This window comes from Theropithecus gelada, chromosome 6, assembly GCF_003255815.1.
Source record: "Theropithecus gelada isolate Dixy chromosome 6, Tgel_1.0, whole genome shotgun sequence".
Lineage (NCBI taxonomy): Eukaryota > Metazoa > Chordata > Mammalia > Primates > Cercopithecidae > Theropithecus > Theropithecus gelada.
In genome coordinates, this window is record NC_037673.1 from 137,324,755 (window position 1) to 137,347,170 (window position 22,416).

General features: G+C 41.4%; 1 protein-coding gene across 20 annotated transcripts in view; it reads left to right on the forward strand.

The window, feature by feature from the left end:
* LOC112625707 (protocadherin alpha-C2) overlaps positions 1–15,160 on the forward strand; it is a 203,975-nt gene extending 188,815 nt beyond the window's left edge. For 16 of the 20 annotated variants that reach the window (XM_025386865.1, XM_025386877.1, XM_025386868.1 and 13 more), the window contains exon 4: positions 12,455–15,160. In XM_025386865.1, the coding sequence (XP_025242650.1) occupies positions 12,455–12,765 (311 nt within the window). In that variant the 3' untranslated portion in view covers positions 12,766–15,160. The remainder of the gene's footprint in view (positions 1–12,454) is intronic. The other 4 variants (XM_025386874.1, XM_025386875.1, XM_025386872.1 and 1 more) reach the window with 1 other exon arrangement.
* The last annotated feature ends 7,256 nt before the right edge of the window (positions 15,161–22,416 follow it).

Consider the following 22,416-nt stretch of genomic DNA (forward strand, 5'->3'; position numbering starts at 1 on the left):
ATTAGTACATATAGACTTGCCACAATCTTCTTGAGTAAGGGTATAGTACTATGTTGTATACGTATATCATAATTTATCCAATTTCCTGTTGGTATCTATGTTTTCTAAACAATGCAATATACATTCTTATACATATTTCTTATGCATGCTTACTAGTATTTATATAGGATAAATTTCTGGAAGTAGAATTACAGAATCATAGGATATAAAAATATCAAATTGGCAAATTGGCATTCACTTACCTGTGGTTGAACTGCACTTGTTACATACTTCCCTCTGAGCCTTCCATCCCCACCTCGAGCTAGTGCTATATGTCACTTAACTCGGTGACGTCATCATCAACAGACTTAACCTCCACAGTTAAAAATGCTAGAGCAAACAGAGGAGAAAATTTGCTTGTGAATCATAATAGCTAACCTGTATTGAACAGTTAAGCCATGTGCCAAGTATTATTCTAAGCACTTTACAAGTATTAACTCCTTTAATCTGTATAACCACACCCAGAAATTTGTGTATTAATATACCCATTTTACTGCTAAGAAAACTGAGACCCATAAGATTAAATAAGATCACACATCTAGTAAGGGCACCAGAATCTGAAGCAGAATTGTCTGACTTCTGAGTCTGTGCTCTTAACCACTGCACACACCGTCTCTAGAAAGTTTAATGTCATCTTTATACCAGAATTTATCTACCTTGTTTATCCTTTAAAACTATTATTGTATTTATTCATTTACTTGTCTTTTCCTCCCACTGTACTGTAATTCTTTGAGAACAGAGTACTTGTCCTAATATTATTCATATTTATATCCCTAATTCCTAATTTAATGTCTGATTTATTGTAAATAAGGTTTTTTTTTTTTGAGATGGAGTTTTGCTCTTGTTGCCCAGGCTGGAGTGCAATGGCACAATCGCAGCTCACTGCAACCTCTGCCTCCTGGGTTCAAGTGATTCTCTTGCCTCAGCCTCCCAAGTAGCTGGGATTACAAACTTGCGCCACCACACTAGGCTAATTTTGTATTTTTAGTAGAGACAGGGTTTCACCATGTTGGTTAGGTTGGTCTTGAACCCCTGACCTCAGGTGATCTACCTGCCTTGGCCTCCCAAAGTGCTGGATTACTGGCGTGAGCCACGTGCCTGGGCTTGTAAATAATAAGTTTAGTTGAATAAATAACAATGCCTCTGGGAGGTAGCTATTATATCCATTTTAAAAATGAAGAAACTGTAAGTCAATGTTAATCAAAGAGTATCCTAGAAAATAGTAGAAAGCAGAATGCCAGAGCTGAGATTTGAACCCAAGACTTTGATACCTCGTCCAGTGTGCTTTCCACCATGTCTAAGCAGCCTCCTTCACTTCCTCCTTCAGAGGGCTATGGAGAGTAACCTAGCAACCATTTCTAAGCTGGAAAATGTCACAGCCCGAAGTCTTCAATCCCCTAGGAGGAGCAGAGCCTGATGGGGAGAGAGTCCTTGGAAAAGAGAATTTCTGGAAGTACTACATTTGGGAATAGGTGGTTAAAGTGAGAGTTGGATTTGTAAAGGAATACTACATAGTAATAATACCCATTCTTTATTTCAGAGTTTCTGCATGACAGACATTGATCTGTGTGATTTATAAGCCTTGTCTCTTTTTAATGTTCACAATCCCATTAGATGGTTATTGTTATCTTTGTTTTGCATATGAGAGAATGGGAGCTAAGAGGCCAAGTGCCTCACTCAAAGTTCACAAATAAGTGGTGAAGCAGATTCCAACTCAAGTCTTTGTTACCCAAGAACCTACATTTTAAGCATTGTGTTACCCCCTGGATATGACAGCCAACCGAAGAGGGGGTATTTTGAGAAGAGACTCTAAAGGGAAATTGCCTTCCCTACATCCCAGGGGATGTTAGCAACCAGGAAACAAGGTAGAGAAAACTGTGCAGCCTGAGCCCTGCTGGGTTGCGGGGGACTCATGGAAAGAAGAAATGTGAGGTTTTTTTTAGCTAACTACGGAGACCAGCCATTCCAATGTTTGAATCTGGGTTCGCAGCACATGATGTCTTTATACTCTTAACCTAGAAATGGCAGAGTTATTTTGGGCACAAAGCAAGAGCTGTGGCTTTAAAAATATGCCAAGTGTATTTATCTCTTCCGCTCCAAGATTACTGAAAATTAGCCCAGCTGTAGCTTGGGGCACCAAACAGCCAAAAAATCTTCTTCCAGCTCAACTCATTCCACCCAAAGAGGGTGAAACACCCAGGAGTAGCAGGTCTAGCGGTCTCTGGGGAGTGGTATTAGATTGGCCTCCCCAGTGCTAAGCCTGACATCCAATCACACACGCACCACTCTCCCAGCTGCTCTATAGATCAGAATGCTAGGCCTATGAATGGAGCTCAGCTCTGTCTCTTCCCTCATCCCCAAGGCTTCACAAGAAGTAAACAAAACAAACAAAAACTATTTGATTATTGAGCCAAGGAGTCAACGTGAGAATAGTTTTTCACCTTCATTATGAAATCCCTTTGTGGGGCTGAATGTGGTGGCTGACACCTGTGATCCTAGCTCTTTGGGGAGGCAGAGGTGGGAAGATTGCTTGAGGCCAGGAGTTCAGGACCAGCTTGGGCAACACAGCAAGGCCCTATCTCTCTCTCTCTCTATATATATATATTTTTTTTAAATTTTTTATTTTTATTTATTTATTTTTTTTGAGACGGAGTTTTGCTCTTGTTGCAATCTTGGCTCACTGCAACCTCCTTCTCCCGGGTTCAAGTGATTCTTCTGCCTCAAACACTCAAGTAGCTAGGATTACAGGTGCCTGCCACGATGCCCAGCTAATTTTTGTATTTTTGGTAGAGACAGGGTTTCACCATGTTGGGCAGGCTGGTCTCAAAATCCTGACCTCAGGTGATGCACCTGCCTCGGCCTCCCAAATTGCTGGGATTACAGGCATGGTCCTCTGTGCTTAGCCCCTATCTCTATATGTTAAAAAAAAAAATTAGCCAAACATAGTGGCACACACCTGTAGTCCTAGCTATTCAGAAGGCTGAGATGAGAGGATCACTTGAGCCCAGGAGGTCCAGGCTGGCAGTCAGCCATGATCTCACTATTGTACTCCAACCTGGGCAACAGATATAGACCTTGTCTCTAAAAAAAAAAAAAAAAATCCTGTGTGATTTAGGACAAATTATCTTGCTGTAATTTAAGCCTTTGGATTCCTTTTTTATAAAATAAATATGCTTTACATATGTATTTAGATAAATACATTTATAATAGCTTTAATTAATTGTAATTAAATCATTTAAAATTAAATACATGCAAAATACCCAATAAACTGTCTAATCCATAATAAGCAATCAATAGTCCTTAAACAAATGAATCTTCTGCTGCTCTGATCTTAATAAGTAAAATTTAATCAGTGTTTACTTTGCGCCATGCACTTACGCTATGTGCTGTATAAGGATAATTACATTTAATCTATAACAACCCTATGGGGCGGGCACTACTATGATCTTTTTTTACGGATGAAAACTGATTATGAAATAATTTGCCAAACAGCACATAATTTACATGATATAGCCAGGTTTAAGCCTACTATTCTGATTACAGAGCCTAAGATCTTACAGAGAACAGGGAGTATATTTTTACATTCCTTTGTTTCCATGGAAAAGTCTTTCCACTGTCTATTGAAGGACTAAGCAGCAGAGGGGAAGTGCTGGAAATGCTAGCCCAGGTGGGCTTAGCTTCTTCCCTCTCTCTCTGATCCTGGACAGGATTTGGGTTTCAGACCACGATTCTCCTGTGTTTCGTGGGCTGTGATTACTCAGATTAGGTCTGCTCAATTCGTAAAGGACTGGCTGGGGTTGGGGGTGAAGGTGTGGGAGAAGGCGGAGCTTGTCCGGACAGTCGGTCCAACAAACCCCACAGATGGCGAAATAGGGGGCGGGGAAGGAGCTTGAGATGTTTTACAACCTGGGCTGTTTCAGCGGTTGATGGCGGATGGTTTTTGCCTTTTGGTCAGCCTGAGTATATACTATCATTCTATAATCGGCCAAATTCTGACAGAGAGGGAGACAGAGAGAGAGGCTGATTAAATTGATGCCCAAAGCCAAGAAGGAGCAAAAGAAATCGGGGCTGCTTGAAAAAGACTGCAGTGGCTGACTTGGGTGGTGAGCGGAAATAAGGAGGAGGGAGAGGCGCAGTGTCCCTGCGCGGAAAGTTCACTTGCAAACCCGGAATCTGCACAGCCTTCGGTGCCCTGACTCTTTCCTGGGCATCGAGAGGCAGCAACAGCTGCCCGCGCCGAAGAACGAGCAGTCCAGGGGAGCTGTCTGGGGCTGGGCCGGAAACGACTGTAATCATTTAATAGCCTTTGCCGGCTGCACTGACTTAGCAGAGTGGGCGGTAGGCAGGCTCCAGAGTGCTGTCTGGCAAGATAGTCCCCGGCTTTAATCAAAATGATGGGTTTTCTGGAAGCTCTTTATTAACCTCGGCACTGAAATCCCAGAGCTGGTAACAAAGGGATGAATGGGGACCAAAGGGGCGGAGCCGAAACCTGGAGCCCGGCTGCATCCGCACCCCTTCCCCCACCTCCACTCCTTCTTTCATCTCGTTCTGGCTTAGGGCTCCTGCTGGCATCTCTGTGCCTCACAAATAGTAGTAACAAAACAGGCAATAACCATAATAATTGGCACATTTGTATAACGCTTTAGGGTTTTCAAAGGACGACCTTGTTATACAGCTCGGGATCTGAGTCTCCTAGTTGGAGTCAGACTCCCTAGTTTTGAGTCCCAGGCTCCACCAGTTAGTGACCATGTGACCATTGGTCCTTGGTCCCCTCATCTCTAAAACAGACACATAACACAGACAGAGATATTAGAAGTATCTACTTCATAGGGCTCTTGTCAGGACCAAAACCTATGTGGCGTGTAGATCTGTTTAACTCTGTTGCACGCACACAGGAAGGGCACAATAAATGTTAACTACATCGACAACCCTGTGATGTAGACAGGAAGGGGATCATTTCCATTTTATGGATGAAGAAACTGAGGCTCAGAGATATTTATGTAAATGGCCCAGGACTATGCACTAGTGAGAGAACCAGGGCAAGTCCTCAAGAACAGAAAGAGAACAAAGCAAGATGAAGAGAAGAAAAGAAAAGCGAACACCCTCCAACACCCTCCAGCACATGCCCCTCTGAGAGCTTTCCTGAAAATAGTATCCTTGGTCAAAAAGAATTTGTGTTCTTCTATTAGGGAAAGTCAGTGTAAATCAGAAAAGCCCTCCTGGCCTTAACAGAACAGTTCTAAATGGGGATGAGGGTGAGTTTAACAGGCCTGGCATTTGCTTCGCAATCTTCTGGCCCTTTCCTGGCATTTGCCTTGGCAAAGCCTCTGACCTGATCATTTCTAGTCCCTGAGGCTCAACTCCATCAACTCAGACAGCCAGGGTTAGTTTAGCATGAAAGAGGAAAGCTGGAAATTTTGCCAAAAAGACTCCTGGGCAGTGCCTAAGGGAAGTGCCCAAACTGGATTATAGGATGACATGAAGTGACCAGCTGTTTCCAGAGGGCAGGGTTTTTTGTTTGTTTGCTCTATTGCCCAGGCTGGAATGCAGTGGTGCAATCTCAGCTCACTGAAACCTCCGCCTCCCGGGTTCAAGTGATTCTCATGCCTCAGCCTCCCAAGTAGATGAAATTACGGGCATGCACCAGCACAGTCTGGCTAATTTTTGTAGTTTTAGTAGAGATGGGGTTTTACCATGTTCCCCAGGCTGGTCTTGAACTCCTGGCTTCAAGTGATCCACCCGCCTCAGACTCCCGGAGTGCTGGGATTTTAGGTGTGAGTCACCGTTCCTAGCCCCAGAGGGCAGTTTTTAAAGTAGAAGTGAAGATCTGTATGTTTTCATTAAAATATAGGTTGTTCTGATTTTAAAATGTATCCCTACCCATTGTGAAGATATTGGCTAATCCAATAAAAAAACAAAACCATATTTTGTATAATTATGATCGTACTCTGTTAAATAAACTTTTAAATCCTATTAAATCCTATTGGGTTGTAATCTATAGTCTGGGAAAGGCTCTGCCTAAAGATTCAGACCCCTACCAGATTTATATTGTCTGAAATCCTCTTTCTAGCCTCTAACAGGCCCATTCATTTGAGTCTTGACTGCATCCTCAGTCTTGTCTTTGCCTGAGGGTGAGCTAGGACCCTGGGAGCGTAAGGGAGGGGACTTGCCAGAGATCCTAGAAGGGAAAGGAGGCAGCACTGAAAGAAGAAACATTTCTTTGATCATTTGCTGAGCCTGGCCCCTGATTGGGGTTAGGGGTAGAAATGTGCTTCTTCCGTTTTCATCTTCTTCAAAAGGGAGTATCTCCTTAATTCTGCCCCAAAGGCACGACATTTTATACGCAAAGCCAGACAAGTGTCTTGAGTGCTCTTAGCCAAAAGGACTCAGATTAGGAGGCCAGTCAGTGTTTGTCAGATCCTTAAGCTTTTGTTTTACGTGGAATGAGTCACAGTCTACATGCTGCTGAGCTCTCAGAGATGTTTGTTTATACAACAACCAGAACAGGTGAGGCACAGTGGTCTGAGGGACTGGAGAAACCACACCTTGTTCTGCTCTGTGGAGGCTGGACATGTGGAGGAGGCACCTGACTAGATCTCCACTTCCTGGAGTTTAGGCTGAGTCATATAGAACCAGGAAGCTCAGTGACATGTTAAAGTGGATTAACTCTTGGCAGTCCTGCTGTGAGGGGCTCCCTCTGCCAATACACACAGCCATTAATGTCCTTTAACTCTGCAAGATGAAGATATCTCTGTGTTCTGCATTTCCAGATGACAGTGCTTAGGCCTCATGCAGAGTCCTGGTTATGGTTGAAGAAAAATTTCTATTTTGGGCTCTGAGGGCAACTACAGGACTGTGGAGTGGTGCTGAAACCCAGTTTTAGGCGCCAAATCAGAGGCTTTTAAATACATTTCTTGTTACGCACGTCCGTGTGAAGAGACCACCAAATAGGCTTTGTGTGAGCAACAAGGCTGTTTATTTCACCTGGGTTCAGACGGGCTGAGTCCGAAAAGAGAGTCAGCAAAGGGTGGTGGGATTATTTTTATTTTTTTATTTTTATTTTTTGAGACGGAGTCTCGCTCTGTCACCCAGGCTGGAGTGCTGTGGCCCGATCTCAGCTCACTGCAAGCTCCGCCTCCCGGGTTCCCGCCATTCTCCTGCCTCAGCCTCCCGAGTAGCTGGGACTACAGGCGCCCGCCACCTCGCCCGGCTAGTTTTTTTTTTGTATTTTTTAGTAGAGACGGGGTTTCACCGTGTTAGCCAGGATGGTCTCGATCTCCTGACCTCGTGATCCGCCCATCTCGGCCTCCCAAAGTGCTGGGATTACAGGCTTGAGCCACCGCGCCCGGCCTAGGTGGTGGGATTATTATTAGTTCTTACAGGTTTTGGGATAGGCGGTGGAGTTAGGAGCAATGTTTTGTGGGCAGGGAATGGATCTCGCAAAGTACGGTCTCAAGGGTGGGGAGAATTACAAAGAACCTTCTTAAGGGTGGGGAAGATAACAAAGTACATTGATCAATTAGGGTGGAGCAGAAAAATCACAATGGTGGAATGTCATCAGTTAAGGATATTTTCACTTCTTTTATGGATCTTCAATTGCTTCAGGCCATCTGGATATATACGTGCAGGTCACAGGGGATATGATGGCTTAGCTTGGGCTCAGAGGCCTGACATTTCTCTCTTTTCTCAGTCTCTCAGAGACAGGACCTGTATTTTAAAGGTTAAACAAGCAGATTCTGGCTGAGCTCAATTGCAGATTTGATTAACTTAGACAGATCAAAGACAGTAGTCTCAGAGAAAAAAATTGTTTCTCATCCCTAAAGTGCTATTGTGTCAGCTCTGCCGGGGGAAGCTTGGTGTAAGGAAAAGGGTTTGGAAGAGAGAAGAAAATTTCTTGCCCCCTCTCCTCACTGCCTGCTGTAAATTTGTAGTATCTTTATCTTGGCCTCCTAAGCCCCAAGAGCTGCATTATATATAATTGCCCATATGTGATACCATTTACTGAATTCTTGCATTGTGCTAAGCATCAAGTTTAGCACTTTACATGCATTACATCGTTGTCTTTAGGGACCCCAAAAGTGCCTCACTGGAGAGTTGTTTGGTCTGCTAAAGAGTGGGTACCACTTTTACTTCTCACATCAGTCCTTTCATTCATTCATCCAGCAAGTATTTACTAAATACCTGTTATGGGCCAGGAATTGTGCTAGGCACTGGTTATACATTGGTGAATAAACAGATATATTTTTTGCCTTTGTGAATCTTACAGTGATAGAGACTAACAGGCTAAGGGGGTGCTGTTTGGCTAGGAATGTCATAGAATGCCTTTCCGAGGAGGTTACATTTAACATAGACTTGAAGAATGAGGAGTCATGCTAAGAATGGATAAGAGATCATTCAAGACAAAAGCAAACCAGATGTGTAAAGATCTTGAAGTAAAAAGAATTCCAAGGAGCCAGGTATGGTGGCCTGTAGTCCCAGACACTTGGGAGGCTGAGACAGGAGGGTCGCTTGAGTCCAGGAGTTTGAGGTTACAGCAAGCAATGCTTGCACCACTGCACTTCAGCCTGGGTGACAGAGTGAGAACCTATCTCTAACAAACAACAACAAAAGACAACTCCAAAGAGTATTTGAGGATCTGAAAGAAGGCCTGTATGGATAGAGTATAATAGTAAGAGGGAGATTTGTAGATGAGAGTGGAGAAGAAATAAAAATCAGATTATTGAAGGGACTTACGTATCATGGTAAGGAGTTTTGTTTTTTTTTTTTCTCAAGGCAATAGAAAGCCTAAGCAGAGGAGTGATATAATCTGATTTCTATTTTTAAAGGATTTTGCTATATGTATGTTATACTTAAATTTTATTTATTTATTTATTTATTTTTAGACAGAGTCTTGCTGTGTCGCCCAGGCTGGAGTGCAGTGGCGTGATCTCGGCTCACTGCAAACTCCACCTCCCAGGTTCACACCATTCTCCTGCCTCAGCCTCCTGAGTAGCTGGGACTACACGCCCATCTAATTTTTTGTATTTTTTAGTAGAGATGAGGTTTCACTGTGTTAGCCAGGATGGTCTCAATCTCCTGACCTCGTGATCTGCCTGCCTCAGCCTCCCAAAGGGCTGGAATTACAGGTGTGAGCCACCACGCCTGGCTGTTATACTTCAATTTTTAAAGAGAGACTTTAAGAAATGAAGATGACTCTGGCTACTGTGTGGAGGGTTGGAGAGAAGCAAAAGTGGAAGCAGACTGAATAAGGAGACTATTGCTGCAATTCATATAAGAGATGATGGTGTCCTGAAAGAGTGGTGGCAGTGAAAATTGGGAGAAGAGGGCAGAGTCAAGATATATTTAGGAGACAGAAATGACAGGTCTTGATGATATATTATAAATGAAGAATGAAGAATAGAATAGAGAAAAATGAATAATTAGCTCTGAACTTTCTGGCTTGAGAAATGGGGTAAATGGGGTGTAATTTACTGAAACTGGAAAGATTTAGAAAGGAATAGATTCGAGGAATCAAGAGTTTGATTTCAGATTCCTTCAGTCCGGGATGCCCATGAGATTTCCAACTGGGGATACCAGATAGGCAGTTACACATGAGATTGGAGCACAGAGAGATGTGGGCTTAAAATATAAGTCTGCATCTCATCAGCTTATTCAGATAGTATTTATATCCATGGATATGGCTGAGATCCCAAAAGGAGAGAGTGAAGAGAAAATAGAGAAGAGAGTCTAGGGCCAGACCCAAGGAAGCTTCAACACACAGATGAGGAGACTGACAAAGAAACTGAAAAAGGAAACTGACAAAGAACAGCCAGAGAGAAAGGTCAGGAGAATGTTTTGACTGTCCAGGGCCAGTCTGGGGCCAGAATATGCTGTCCCAAAATAAGAAGGATTGTTGAGCTGAAGGCAAGTTAAAAGAAGCAGATACAGGCTGGGTGCAGTGGGCTCACGCCTGTAATCCTAGCACTTTGGGAGGCCGAAGTGGGCAGATTGCCTGAGCTTAGGAGTTTGAGACCATCCTGGGCAACATGATGAAACCCCATCTCTACTAAAATACCAAAAAAATAAAATAAATTTTTTAAAAAAGCCAGGAATAGTGGCATGTGCCTGTAGTCCCAGCTACTCAGGAGGCTAAGGCACGAGAATTACTTGAACCCGGGAGGTGGAGACTGCAGTGAGCTGAGATCTCACCGCTGCACTCCAGTCTGGGCAACAGAGCAAGGCTCTATCTCAAAAAAAAATAATAATAATGATAATAATAATAAAAGAAGCAGATACAGGAGGGGTCTTCTGCCCTCCCTCTATTTGCCTAAAAGAACATAAATTTACAAAGACAAAAGTTATCCTGCTTCTACCTCCCTCCTCTGCCTCCTACCACCAGGAAGAACAAAGGTTAACCACTGAAGACAACTTTGGACTCTTATTGGCCTGGAAATGGTACTGGAGGAATCGACATTAACAAGCTTTACAAACTAGCCTTTATCTGCCATTCATTTGCCTTCCCCCAAGCAGCCACCCATTAGAGACTCAAAAGTCCTTAAAGGTCTTTTCCTTTGTCTTACACTTTTTAAAAAATTTACTGTTCTTTGTTGAAGATGCTATATAAGTTGGAATTCTAAGCCACCTTTTTGAGAACCGCTCATTCTCTGGGTGTCTGTCATGTATATATGAAATATACATGTTAATAAACTTCTGTTTGCTTTTTTTTCTTGTTAATCTGCCTTTTGTAACAGGGGTCCAGTCCATCTGAGAGCTTATTGGAGTTATTGTCCTACATGACAAAGAACTCATGAGAATAAGTGTTTCAAGAAGGGGATGACAAATGCTGCTGAGAGGTTTGATAAGATGAGGACTAAAATGTGACCATTGATTGTGGAAGTAATACAATGAACTTGACATGAGTTATGTTAGAAAATTACTGCTCAGGGACACCAAATTAGAGGAGACAGAGAAGTAATAGGAAATTGAAATAGGAGATGTAGACAACCCTAAACTGTAATTGAACATAAACAGTTTATTTGATGGAGTTTTCACATGTCAACGAAAAGAGCAGTGTCAGATACATAAACATTGCTATGATGTCAGAGTTCCAATGTTATGGCCACTGGGATCACTTTGCCCACACAGACCATTACCCTTCCTCTCTAGCTCTGACTTCTACTCTTCTAGAAGTCACTGGTATACTTTATGGTGTGTCTTCCAATCAGACTCTTGGGAATGTCTTCTATTGAAAACTCCTGTGGATGCGTAATTGTTTTCCCAAGACTCAGGGCAGATTTCACCTCCTCTGGAACCCCATTAACTTTCTCAAGTATAATTAACAATTTCTTCTTCTGGAGTCCCACAATACTTTACATACACCTTAGTTATTGCATGTATTAAGTTGGTTTCTAGTTCCCAAAATAAGTTATTGCATGTATTAAGTTGGTTTCTAGTGTCCCAAAATAAGAAGGATTGTTAAGCTGAAGGCAAGTTAAAAGAAGCAGATACAGGCTGGGTGCAGTGGGCTCACGCCTGTAATCCCAACTAGACTGTGAGCACATTGAGGGAAGGAACTTGGCTTGGAAAGTAAAATTGGCTCCCAATGTTTTATCTAAACACATAGGCTCAATTTACAACAGGATTCCATCTTCTTATGTTGTGTATTCCCATCTCTCCTCTGCTCCATCCCACCATCCTTCAAGGTTATTACAATAAAATTCGGATCAAATAATTGATTCAACTAATTTTTCTTGTTTTGGACAAAATAGACATCCTAATACAGTTATAGCCAAAGTTTAATCTAGACACTAAAAGGAGCATATTTTACCTTTAGCCTGTATCTTTCCCGTCTCATTCCCAGTCAAGATAATCACAACTGTATTCTTTAGGAAATTCTTCACAAAGAACCAAACATATGTTCCTATAAAACAGATTCTTGGTATCCTAGTGAAAAAAACCTGCCCTCTTGCTTGTCTGTAAATACTGGCCTTGTCTGGGTGTGGTAGCTCATGTCTATAATTCCAACACTTTGGGAGGCCAAGGTGGGAGGATCTCTTGAGCTCCAAGAAGTTTGAGACCAGCCTGGGTAACACAGTGAGATCTCATTTCTACAAAAAAATTTTTTAAACAGTTAACCTGGCATGGTAGCTTGTGCCTGTAGTTCCAGCTACTTGGGAGGCTAAGATGGGAGGATTGATTGAGCACAGGAGGTCGAGGCTGCAGTGACTGCATTTCAGCCTGGGTGACAGAGGGAAATCCTGTCTCAAAAAAAATTAAACAAATAAATAAATAAGTAAACACTTGCCTTGCCCTCAGATTTGAAGAAATAACTCATGATTTTTTGGGGAGGCTCAACCTGCCTATGCAGTACTTCTGTACTCTACCAGCAGTGTACCGTCAAGAGCCCGTTAATGATTTGTAATGTTTTGTCTTTCAGAACCAGAGGCAGGAGAAGTGTCCCCTCCAGTTGGTGCGGGTGTCAACAGCAACAGCTGGACCTTTAAATACGGACCAGGCAACCCCAAACAATCCGGTCCCGGTGAGTTGCCAGACAAATTCATTATCCCAGGATCTCCTGCAATCATCTCCATCCGGCAGGAGCCTACTAACAACCAAATTGACAAAAGTGACTTCATAACCTTCGGCAAAAAGGAGGAGACCAAGAAAAAGAAGAAAAAGAAGAAGGGTAACAAGACCCAGGAGAAAAAAGAGAAAGGGAACAGCACGACTGACAACAGTGACCAGTGAGGTCCTCAAATGGAAACAAGCCACTTAGCCAGTTTTTGTAATAATGGCAAATCTCTCCCATGTAGCAACTCCCTGCTCCTTTTTCCTATCTGTGTGAGCCCTCTTAGAGACCTCAGAAATCTGCAGAAAGTTCCCTGTGTCTGTCTAGAACGCATTTAACAGGTTTTGTCGTAAAAGCTTTACTAAGTCTGGTGTTAACTCTTTCTCTCCACTCTGGCTTGTTTTCAGAACCTAAAAAGCAGACCCAAGTTTCCTTTCTCCTCCGCCGCAAAGGAGAGGCTTCCCAGCCCCGCCAGTGAGAGGTTGGACTCTCTGCCCTGTGCTCCGGGGATCCTGTCTTGATGACACTTGCAGGGCAGGCTGAAAAGTTTTGAGATTGAGCAGCTTGGGTGTTTGTGGCCACTGGGTATGTGTGGCCACCGCGGGTATGCGAGTGCCAGACATTGGCTGAGACGGGCCAGCTTAGACTAATTGGTACAAGGAAGGCAAGAGAACAAAGACAAATAAACAGCGGAAGTTATCAGTGTGGAGGGGAAGTGTAAACTAAAAGGGACCAGACTTTCTAAATCTTACAACTCAAGAGGTGGTGGCCACGCTCTAGGAGACAAAACTACCCCCACTGACAAGGCTTTAGGAGACCCTAAAGTCCATTGGCTGTGATGTCATTATCCTAAAATCTGCATCTTACCTGCGAGTCAACAGTTCAGTGTTTTAACAGAGAACCACCCTGGGAAACAGAAGCAGATCTGATGTGTTTCCTATACATGTCCTGTGCTCACTTTATTAAAAATTCTTTTGCACACAATGTTTATGAAAAGGTCAGATCCTTTTCCAATACTTATGCAAAAGCAAAAGAAAACCCCAACACCTCACCTTTCGCTGTTTGTTGTTTCATAGATTTATTTAAAAAAAGAGAAAGTCTATAGTTATAAATCTTTAAAGAGAAATATGAATACAGTTCCCCTAAACTTTCCTCAAAAGAGAATTGAGTCTACAGCCATTTAAATGATCATTGCTGCTACAGAAGTGCTTTAAGAGAATTGCCTGAAACATCTGTATTATATCGGCCACCTGCCAATCACAGCTTTACTCTTTCAGGTCACTCTGGGGCTGCCTCTTGCATGTATTACTAAATAAAATGATCTCTCTCTCTCTCTCTTTCTAAGAAACAATTATGTGCACTTTGATACACAACCTTCTCTAACTATATCAAGACCCAAAAATTGAAGAAAAATATTGTTTTCTCATACAGTGAGCAGATTTTTCAGCCTTCTAATTCTGACTTGTCTTGGTGTGCTAGCCTACACCTTCTCTTTGGTTTAGTTTTCCTTTTCTATAACACTCTGAATTGCTAATCTTACTAACACCTATGATGTTACCTGAAATCAATCTCCCATATGTATGCTGTATGCTATGATAAGACTCCTGAAATATACTTACTCTGTGCTTGTGTATGTGAATGTTAATGCAACTATTACCTAGAGTGAACTTTAAGCTTTATTGTTGAATGTAATTCCATTATATTTCCTTTTGTACACCTGTGAAAAAGTGGAGTAGTGTTTTTTTAACCATTGTTAATCAGCTTTTGTGTATGAAAGACACAGTAAAAATTTCTTTCTTAAATCAAGATACTGGTGATTCAAGGAATTTTATTTATGGTCCAACCAAGAGCCATCTCTTGCCAAGACTTCTGCTGGCAAGGGAATGGATAAAGCTGTTTTGTTCTAGTAACAATTTTGGAATGAATACTGACAATATTCCATGAGGGTGTGCAAGCACAAATTTTACCAATCTGACCTCTTTGAAGTTGCAGAATGCTTTGAAATTCTAATGGTATCTGAAGTATCAGCTCATAGAAAGTAATAAAATTTGCTGTCACCTTAAATAAGACATTTTAATTTTGTTATAATGTACAATTTAGAAGTTTGATTAATTATACTATCTATTTAGGCATTAATATAAAAGAAGTAGGAGTCTGTTATTTAAAAAAAAAGCATTAAATTAAAAAAAAAACTGTCTTATCTACTTTTAGCTTCATTCTCCCATATTTTGAAGGGTGTGTAACTTCAGCTCTGCAGGATTGCATGGGGTAAAACTTGTTGCCAACACATGTGAACCATTGCCACATTGTAGGTTGTGATCATTTTGCCCCACTGAAGCCCATGTATCTGACCTTACGTGCCTTTTGAACTAGGAGAATCGGGCTAATTTGTTAATGATGATAATTATAATGTATCTGTACAGCACTTTTTACATTTGCGAAGTGCTTTCCAATCCATGTTAGTTACTAGTTATTACAGCTGTAAGGATAAAACACGTCATGTGGATTCATTTTGAATTGGTGCTATTGGTATTTCCTCTGTTATTGCTAATAAATGAAAATGGTGGTATGAAAGAAATGGTGGTCATTTCTAAGTATAAGAGTAGGAGGAAATAGAACACTGATAAGCAATTAATACTAAGAAGATTGCTGCAGTATGAAACTCACTGTAACACTCTCTATCACGTTAGCTTTTATGTTGATTACTAAGGCAAAAGCCCCAATGGAATCAAGATTCGAACTTTACATAATTAGAATGGGCAGCAAGAAGGTTGCTGTGTTACTTTGTAGTTACACTGTTTTAGTCTTCTCTAATAAGAATTGCGACAAACCAACTTTTTTTTCTCTTTTTCCTTTTTTTTTTAGACAGAGTCTCGCTCTGTCGCGCAGGCTGGAGTGCAGTGGCGCTGTCTCAGCTCACCACAAGCTCTGCCTTCCGGGTTCACGCCATTCTCCTGCCTCAGCCTCCCGAGTAGCTGGGACTACAGGCGCCCGCCACCACGCCCGGATAATTTTTTTGTATTTTTAGTAGAGACGGGGTTCCACCGTGTTAACCAGGATGGTCTCGATCTCCTGACCTCGTGATCCGCCCACCTCAGCCTCCCAAAGTACGGGGATTACAGGCGTGAGCCACTGCGCCCAGCCACAACAAACCAATTTTTATCACTAGAGCCCTTCTAGTCATCTTTTTCATTACTTGTTTAGCCCCTGCACCTCTCTACAATTGGGAAGCCAAGTGACACCCCAAAGAAATAGACTTTTAGGTCAGGGATAGTGGTTCGTGCTTGTAATCTCAGAACTTTGGAAGGCCAAGGCCAGAGGATGGCTTGAGGCCAGGAGTTCAAGATCAGCCTGGGCACATAACGAGATCCCATTTCTACAAAAATATATAACTTTATTGAGTACAGGGTATATGCCAGCCACTCTACTGCATAGGTTCAGTTGTAACAAATAGATTGTTTTGTCCTTTTGTAGTTAAATTTGTATAAATATAAGCTTTAGATGCAGTAGGTTCTCAGGAGCAATTTTGCCCTCCTGGGGACATTTGGAAATGTCTGAAGGCATTGTTGCTTTTCATTACTTGAAGTGGAGGGTGGTACTGGCATCTACTGGATGGAGGGCAGTGATGCTGTGAAACACCTGGCAATGCACAGGACAGCCCCTACAACAAAGAATCTTACAGCCCAACATGTCAATAGTACCAAGATTAAGAAACCTTGAGATAGAGTGACCATATAATTTGTGTAGTCCGCTTTTGAAATGGAACAGGAGATACCATTCATTATTACTTCAGGATTCAAGATGTAAACTGGGACTGTTCCAGGCTAACTGGGATTTATAGGGACTCTATAAATAAGCTGTGCCACTAACTAGATGGGGAATTTGGGGCAAACCACTACTGCTCTCAGTTTTTCAGTCATCTCTAAAATGGTAATAATTATAATACAGACCTTATAGATTTGTGAGGTGATCTTGAAAGGTTTTTAGCAGGTCTGGCCACACCACAGTACTCGATAAATATTGTTATTATTAATCCTTTTCTTCCATTTCCTTACCCGCTTTTCAGAGATTTAGCTATTAGATTCAGGTAACTTTTTCTACTGACTACTAAAATGTGAGTGAGGGATGGCAAAGTAAATCAACATAGACTTGGCAATAAAAATATTTTATTTACTCCTCCAGTCTTTTGCTCACCCCAGGAGGAAAAGAAGTAAGTTTCATAACTCCTTACCTATTTCTATCATAATAATAATCAAGTCCTTAAGTAGTCAAGTGGCCAGTCTGTTTGCAGCTATTTCACCTCAATTATCAGTGATCTGAAAGCCAGAAACTAAAGGGTTTGAAGTACAACAGCTTGAGAGAAAAAGAGAAGAGTCACCTCCAACAAGTTCTTTCAGCAGATGGGCAAAACAGAAATGCCAAATTACCCACAGACTCGCCTGGGATTTCACAGGCAATAAAGGACAAGACAGGTGCATCTTTCTCAAGGGCCAGGCTATGTGATATAAGTCTCACATATACAGAGTACAAGATTCACTCTTTAGAAATATTGCAATTGATCTAATTTTAAAGGATGAGATTCTCCAATAAGTGTCTAGAGCCTTGGCTGTTGAATTTTAGGCTCCTAGGTAAGATTGTAAGTGTCAGGATCTCATGTTAGTGTATTTTATGTTTGAATTATAAACATTACATTTAAGTTATAAACCCCAATCTAAAGTACAAATGTAACTGACCAAACACTAATGCAATTTTACTGTTAAATCTAGATTTTTAAAACCATGCAAACATTAAGAGATATGAAAAAACAAGTAAACAAAACTACAGATACACTTCCTCAAGACTTTCAGTCCCTGGAGCTTTTCCAGGAAATGGAAATGGAAATGGAAAGTTGGCCACTCTTTGACTCAAATTCATCATATTTTCATGTGCTTTCTCTCCTTGTGGGAAAAGCTGATTATGTTATTTTCCCCCAAATTACCTTGACTGTTGGCTGGCAGGACACAGCTTGCAACCTGAGAAATTTCTTCTGGCTTTATACACACACACATGCACACACACGCACACACACATGTGCACACACATACACACGCATGCACATGCACACACGCGCACACACGCACATGCACATGCACATAGGTTCCTCTTGTAACTAGGAGGGGGCTTTAGCGAATGAGCATGGTGCTGTCCTCCCTTTGAAATTGTGCCTAAGAGTGGTACATAGCGGCCTTTTTGTTCTAATCAGTCAGGTAAAATGTTTGCTGGGTCCCATTTTCTCTTGGGGTTGATCCATGGGGAAATGCCTGGTGACGTATGAAATCTTAAAAGTTTTTTGCCTAATGAAGTCTATCACCTTGTCTTTGAACTTAAGCTCCTCTGAGCTGGACACTAGTGCATTTACTTTCATAATATGGAGTATACTTTGCATAAAGAAATAAGAAAGAGTAGGTAGTGGAAAACATAAAGTCCAGCATTTTGTTAGGTTACACAATTGTCAGGTGACTTGGGGATCATCAATCCACAAAGAACATGAGCAAGTCAGACAACCACTCAGCCAGTAGCTGGTCTTAGAGCAGAGCGAAAACAATTGGCACCCGATGCATAAACATATGGGGGACTGACACAACAGTTCTCATTTTAGGGTTTGCTTTCACTAGACTTACTTTATTTAGTTTTATGTGACATTGAATTTTTATTACAAAAGGTAATATGTATTCTTTTAAATAAATCAAATAAACCAGAGATATGTAAAGAAAAATTATTAATCTCCTCACCATCTTCTTTCAATTCTCTCTTACTCAGGTATCCAATTTTAACAATTTCAAATGTGTTTCTCTGCATTTTTCTCTATACACACACATTTATATCACATACACATAGGTTTAAAAATAGTTGTTTACCTTTTTTTCTTTGAGACAGGATCTCGCTGTGTTGCCTAGGCTAGAGTACAGTGTCATGATCTCAGCTCACTGCAACCTCCGCCTCCTGGGTTCAAGCGATTCTCCTGCCTCAGCCTCCCAAGTAGCTGGGACTACAGGCATGTGCCACCAGGCCCAGATAATTTTTTTGTATTCTTAGTAGAGACAGGGTTTCACCACGTTGGCCAGGCTGGTCTCGAACTCCCGACCTCAGGTGATCTGCCTGCCTTGGCCTCCCAAAGTGCCAGGATTACAGGCATAAGCCACCACGCCCAGCCTGTTTTCTTTTTTATATAAAAACAAAATGGGCCGGGCGCGGTGGCTCAAGCCTGTAATCCCAGCACTTTGGGAGGCCGAGATGGGTGGATCACGAGGTCAGGAGATCGAGACCATCCTGGCTAACACGGTGAAACGACGTCTCTACTAAGAAATACAAAAAACTAGCCAGGCGAGGTGGCGGGCGCCTGTAGTCCCAGCTACTCGGGAGGCTGAGGCCGGAGAATGGCATGAACCCGGAGGCGGAGCTTGCAGTGAGCTGAGATCCGGCCACTGCACTCCAGCCTGGGCGACAGAGCGAGACTCCGTCTCAAAAAAAAAAAAAAAAAAAAAACAAAATGATGCCATGCTTGTTGCCCTGTAGATTTTTTTTTTTAATTTACAATAATGTGAAGATTTTTTTCAGTTCAACTCTACATCACTCTTTTTAATTCCTGTATAAATTCCACATAATGCCAGATCGTAATGTCATAATGCATTTAATTTTTCCAGATTTTTGCTACTCAAAACCAAAAATAACACGTTTGCAATGATCAGTTTAGTACCTGAGCTTTATAAAACGTGGTCTAGGTGTATTACACAAAGGACGTTTGGAAGACTATTATGAACTTTATGTGACTCCTTCCACAATAATCACATTCCTTTACTGGAACTCACTCATTTCTAGTATTCAATGATGAATTGTGGCTCTATTTGTAGATGAATGGTGAAAAACAGAGACAGACATTCACAAGAAAAACAGAAAAATGTTAGAAAGATATGCTTTCATTTACTTATCCAGAATAATTTCATGGGAGCTTCATTTCATCCAAAGACTTCTCCATTCAATCACAGATTGAAAGGTATGCATGAAAGAGGAAGTCTCAAGACAATTCAAATACTTGCTTAGACCTGTGATATTTTAACATAACCTGGTTGAACATTGGGTAGAAAGCAATCTAACTTTTTTTCTAGGTTATTACATGTTACCTAAGGGTAGACATATTCACTTTGTACCAGTGGAGCTTATTTCATTTTAAGAAAAACAAATTGCTTGTCAAGTAATGAATCCAAGACAGCCAAAAATCAAGGCAGCCATTCATGTATTTGAAAAATCTCAGTTAAAAAACCATCTGGCTATAAACTCCAGGAAATCTTCCTTATTAAATTATTGATACTATTTTATCCCTTAAATCAGCCTTTCAAGACATAATTCCATTCTGGGTTCAGTGGCTCATGCCTGTAATCACAACACTTTCGGAGGCTGAGGCAGGAGGATCGCTTGAGCCCAGGAGTTTGAGATTACAGTGAGCTATAATCAGTCACATCACTGTACTCCAGCCTCGGTCACAGAGCAATACACTGTCTCAAAGACAAAAAAGAAAGAAAGAAAAAAGAAAGAACTGCATTCCTAAATCAGGTTTATTCCATTCTCTATGGTTAATAGAATTCATTAGCCAGACATAGCACACATTTCTTCCCAAATGCTGTAGCTTTCCAGATCACTTTCCTCTTGGTTTTCCTCAAGCCTATGATCAATTTTTCAGAAATCTTGGAGTCTGGAAGTCCCATTCTTCCTTGCACACTTTTCACAGTGGTATACTAGCTTAGAGCCCAACCAGACATCTGGTAAGTCAGTGCTAGGACATAGGTGGGTGGTCCATATATTTGGGATCAGTAGCAGTGCTAGATCTTTCCTGGAGATGCTTATAGGATGGGGAGGAAGCCTTGCACAGGCTAAACAAATAAAATTAGGATCATTCAGGTACTTTCTTTGCATAGATTTGGAATGATAGGGCCAAGGGTCTATGAGATGAGACCATTTTTGCTAACAGAGATGTGCATTTTAAAATAGATTCTTGAGATATGAGTTAAAGAAACCAACACCATCTAGTTTAAGCTAAAAAGGATGATTTATTATAAGGATATAAGTTTGTTTCATTGAAACTAAGAATGGGAGTAAGGTTGGGCCTCCAGAAGGGACCAGAAACAGTAACTTGGAAGCCAGAAAAATTCCTTTTTAAATTTATCTTCTCTAATTCTCTCTCTTAATCTGTTTCATTCTTTCCTGTCTCTACAGATCAGCTCCCTCTCCTTCTCTTTGCCACAGCTTCTAAATTTATACACACTAGGTTCTAGTGGCCCATAAAAACCTACGTTCTGTTTCTATTTTTCTTTCCTTTTTTTTTTTTTTTTTTTTGAGACGGAGTCTCGCTGTCGCCCAGGCTGGAATGCAATGGCGTGATCTCGGCTTACTGCAACCTCGTCCTCTCGGGTTCAAGTGATTCTCCTGCCTCAGCCTCCCGAGTAGCTAGGATTACAGGCGCCCACCCCCATGCCTGGCTAATTTTTGTATTTTTAGTAGAGACAAGGTTTCACCATATTGGCCAGGCTGGTCTCAAACTCATGACTTTGTGATCTGCCCACCTTGGCCTCCCAAAGTGCTGGGATTACAGGCATGAGCCACCACACCCGGCCACATATGTTCTGTTTCTAATTCCTAGTTCCAACGTCCTCCTGGAAAGAAAAACTAATTGGATCACCTTGAGTCAGGTGGCCCATCAGCCATGGGCCAGAGGACTGTGGGTAGGAAGGAGAATTCTCAGAAAAAGGGAGATCAGATACTTAGAGACAACTTTAATAGCTTGCTGATAGCTGATATTCCCCAGATGTATATTAAACATCAGTGTACAGAATCTTAGAAACTTAGGGCCCCAAGGAAACTTATTTAACAAATGAGAAAATTGAGGCTCACAGAAAGGGCAATGACTCATTCAATGTTACACAGGTAGTCAATGACAAGGCAGTCATTCTCCTGTTACCACTCTACTGCACAACTAGAGGCCACCAGGAGTGAATGACAATACTCATTTCATTATATGTTTGAGAGCCAAAAGTAGTACAATTTAGGGAGGTCATATTAACTTTATATAGAGAGTAGTATTTCATTGTTATATGTGTTTTATTAATCTTTTAATTCAAGATGAAATATCAATATTGATTTCCCTTTATTGATTCTAAAAGTAAAACAAGCTTTTATTTTTTTAAAAAATAATACATACAGATGTCCAGAATTTGGAAAGTAGCAAGTGAAGTATCTCCAGAGAGGCACCATTAAGAGTTTGGCATCTATTCCTCCATTCCTTTTTTCATGCATTTATAACTGGGTGCTTGAAAGGACCCAATAAATAGCAGCCTTCCCTCTTGTCCAGGGTACTGAATTAATTGATAAATAAGACAAAAGAATGGCATAATAAGGCAAAAATATTCCTTTTATTAATAATAAAGATGTGTTAGAGAATGTAGATTAGTGTGAGGGCCAAATGGGACTGCTAGATGAACCCCAGAATTAGTCAAATTTTTAATCCCAGTGTCTGGCAAGAAAGGCAGTGTTGAACAGAAAAGAACTATTATTCCCAGCAGAAAGCTTAATTCCAGGAGGAAAAGAGGCAGTGCTGAGCCAAGTATTAACCATTTATTCTTACCCAAGTTGCCAATCGAGTAAGTCCCTAAAACCTCCTGAAGCGGAGTGAATAAAGGGGTATGGCAAAGTTAAGGGTGTGACTCCAAGTTCCCTTTGCATGCAAGAGAGCATCAAGATGGAGAAGATGCATTTTTCTGTAAATATGCATACAGTTATTTTTTTTTTTTTTTTTTTTT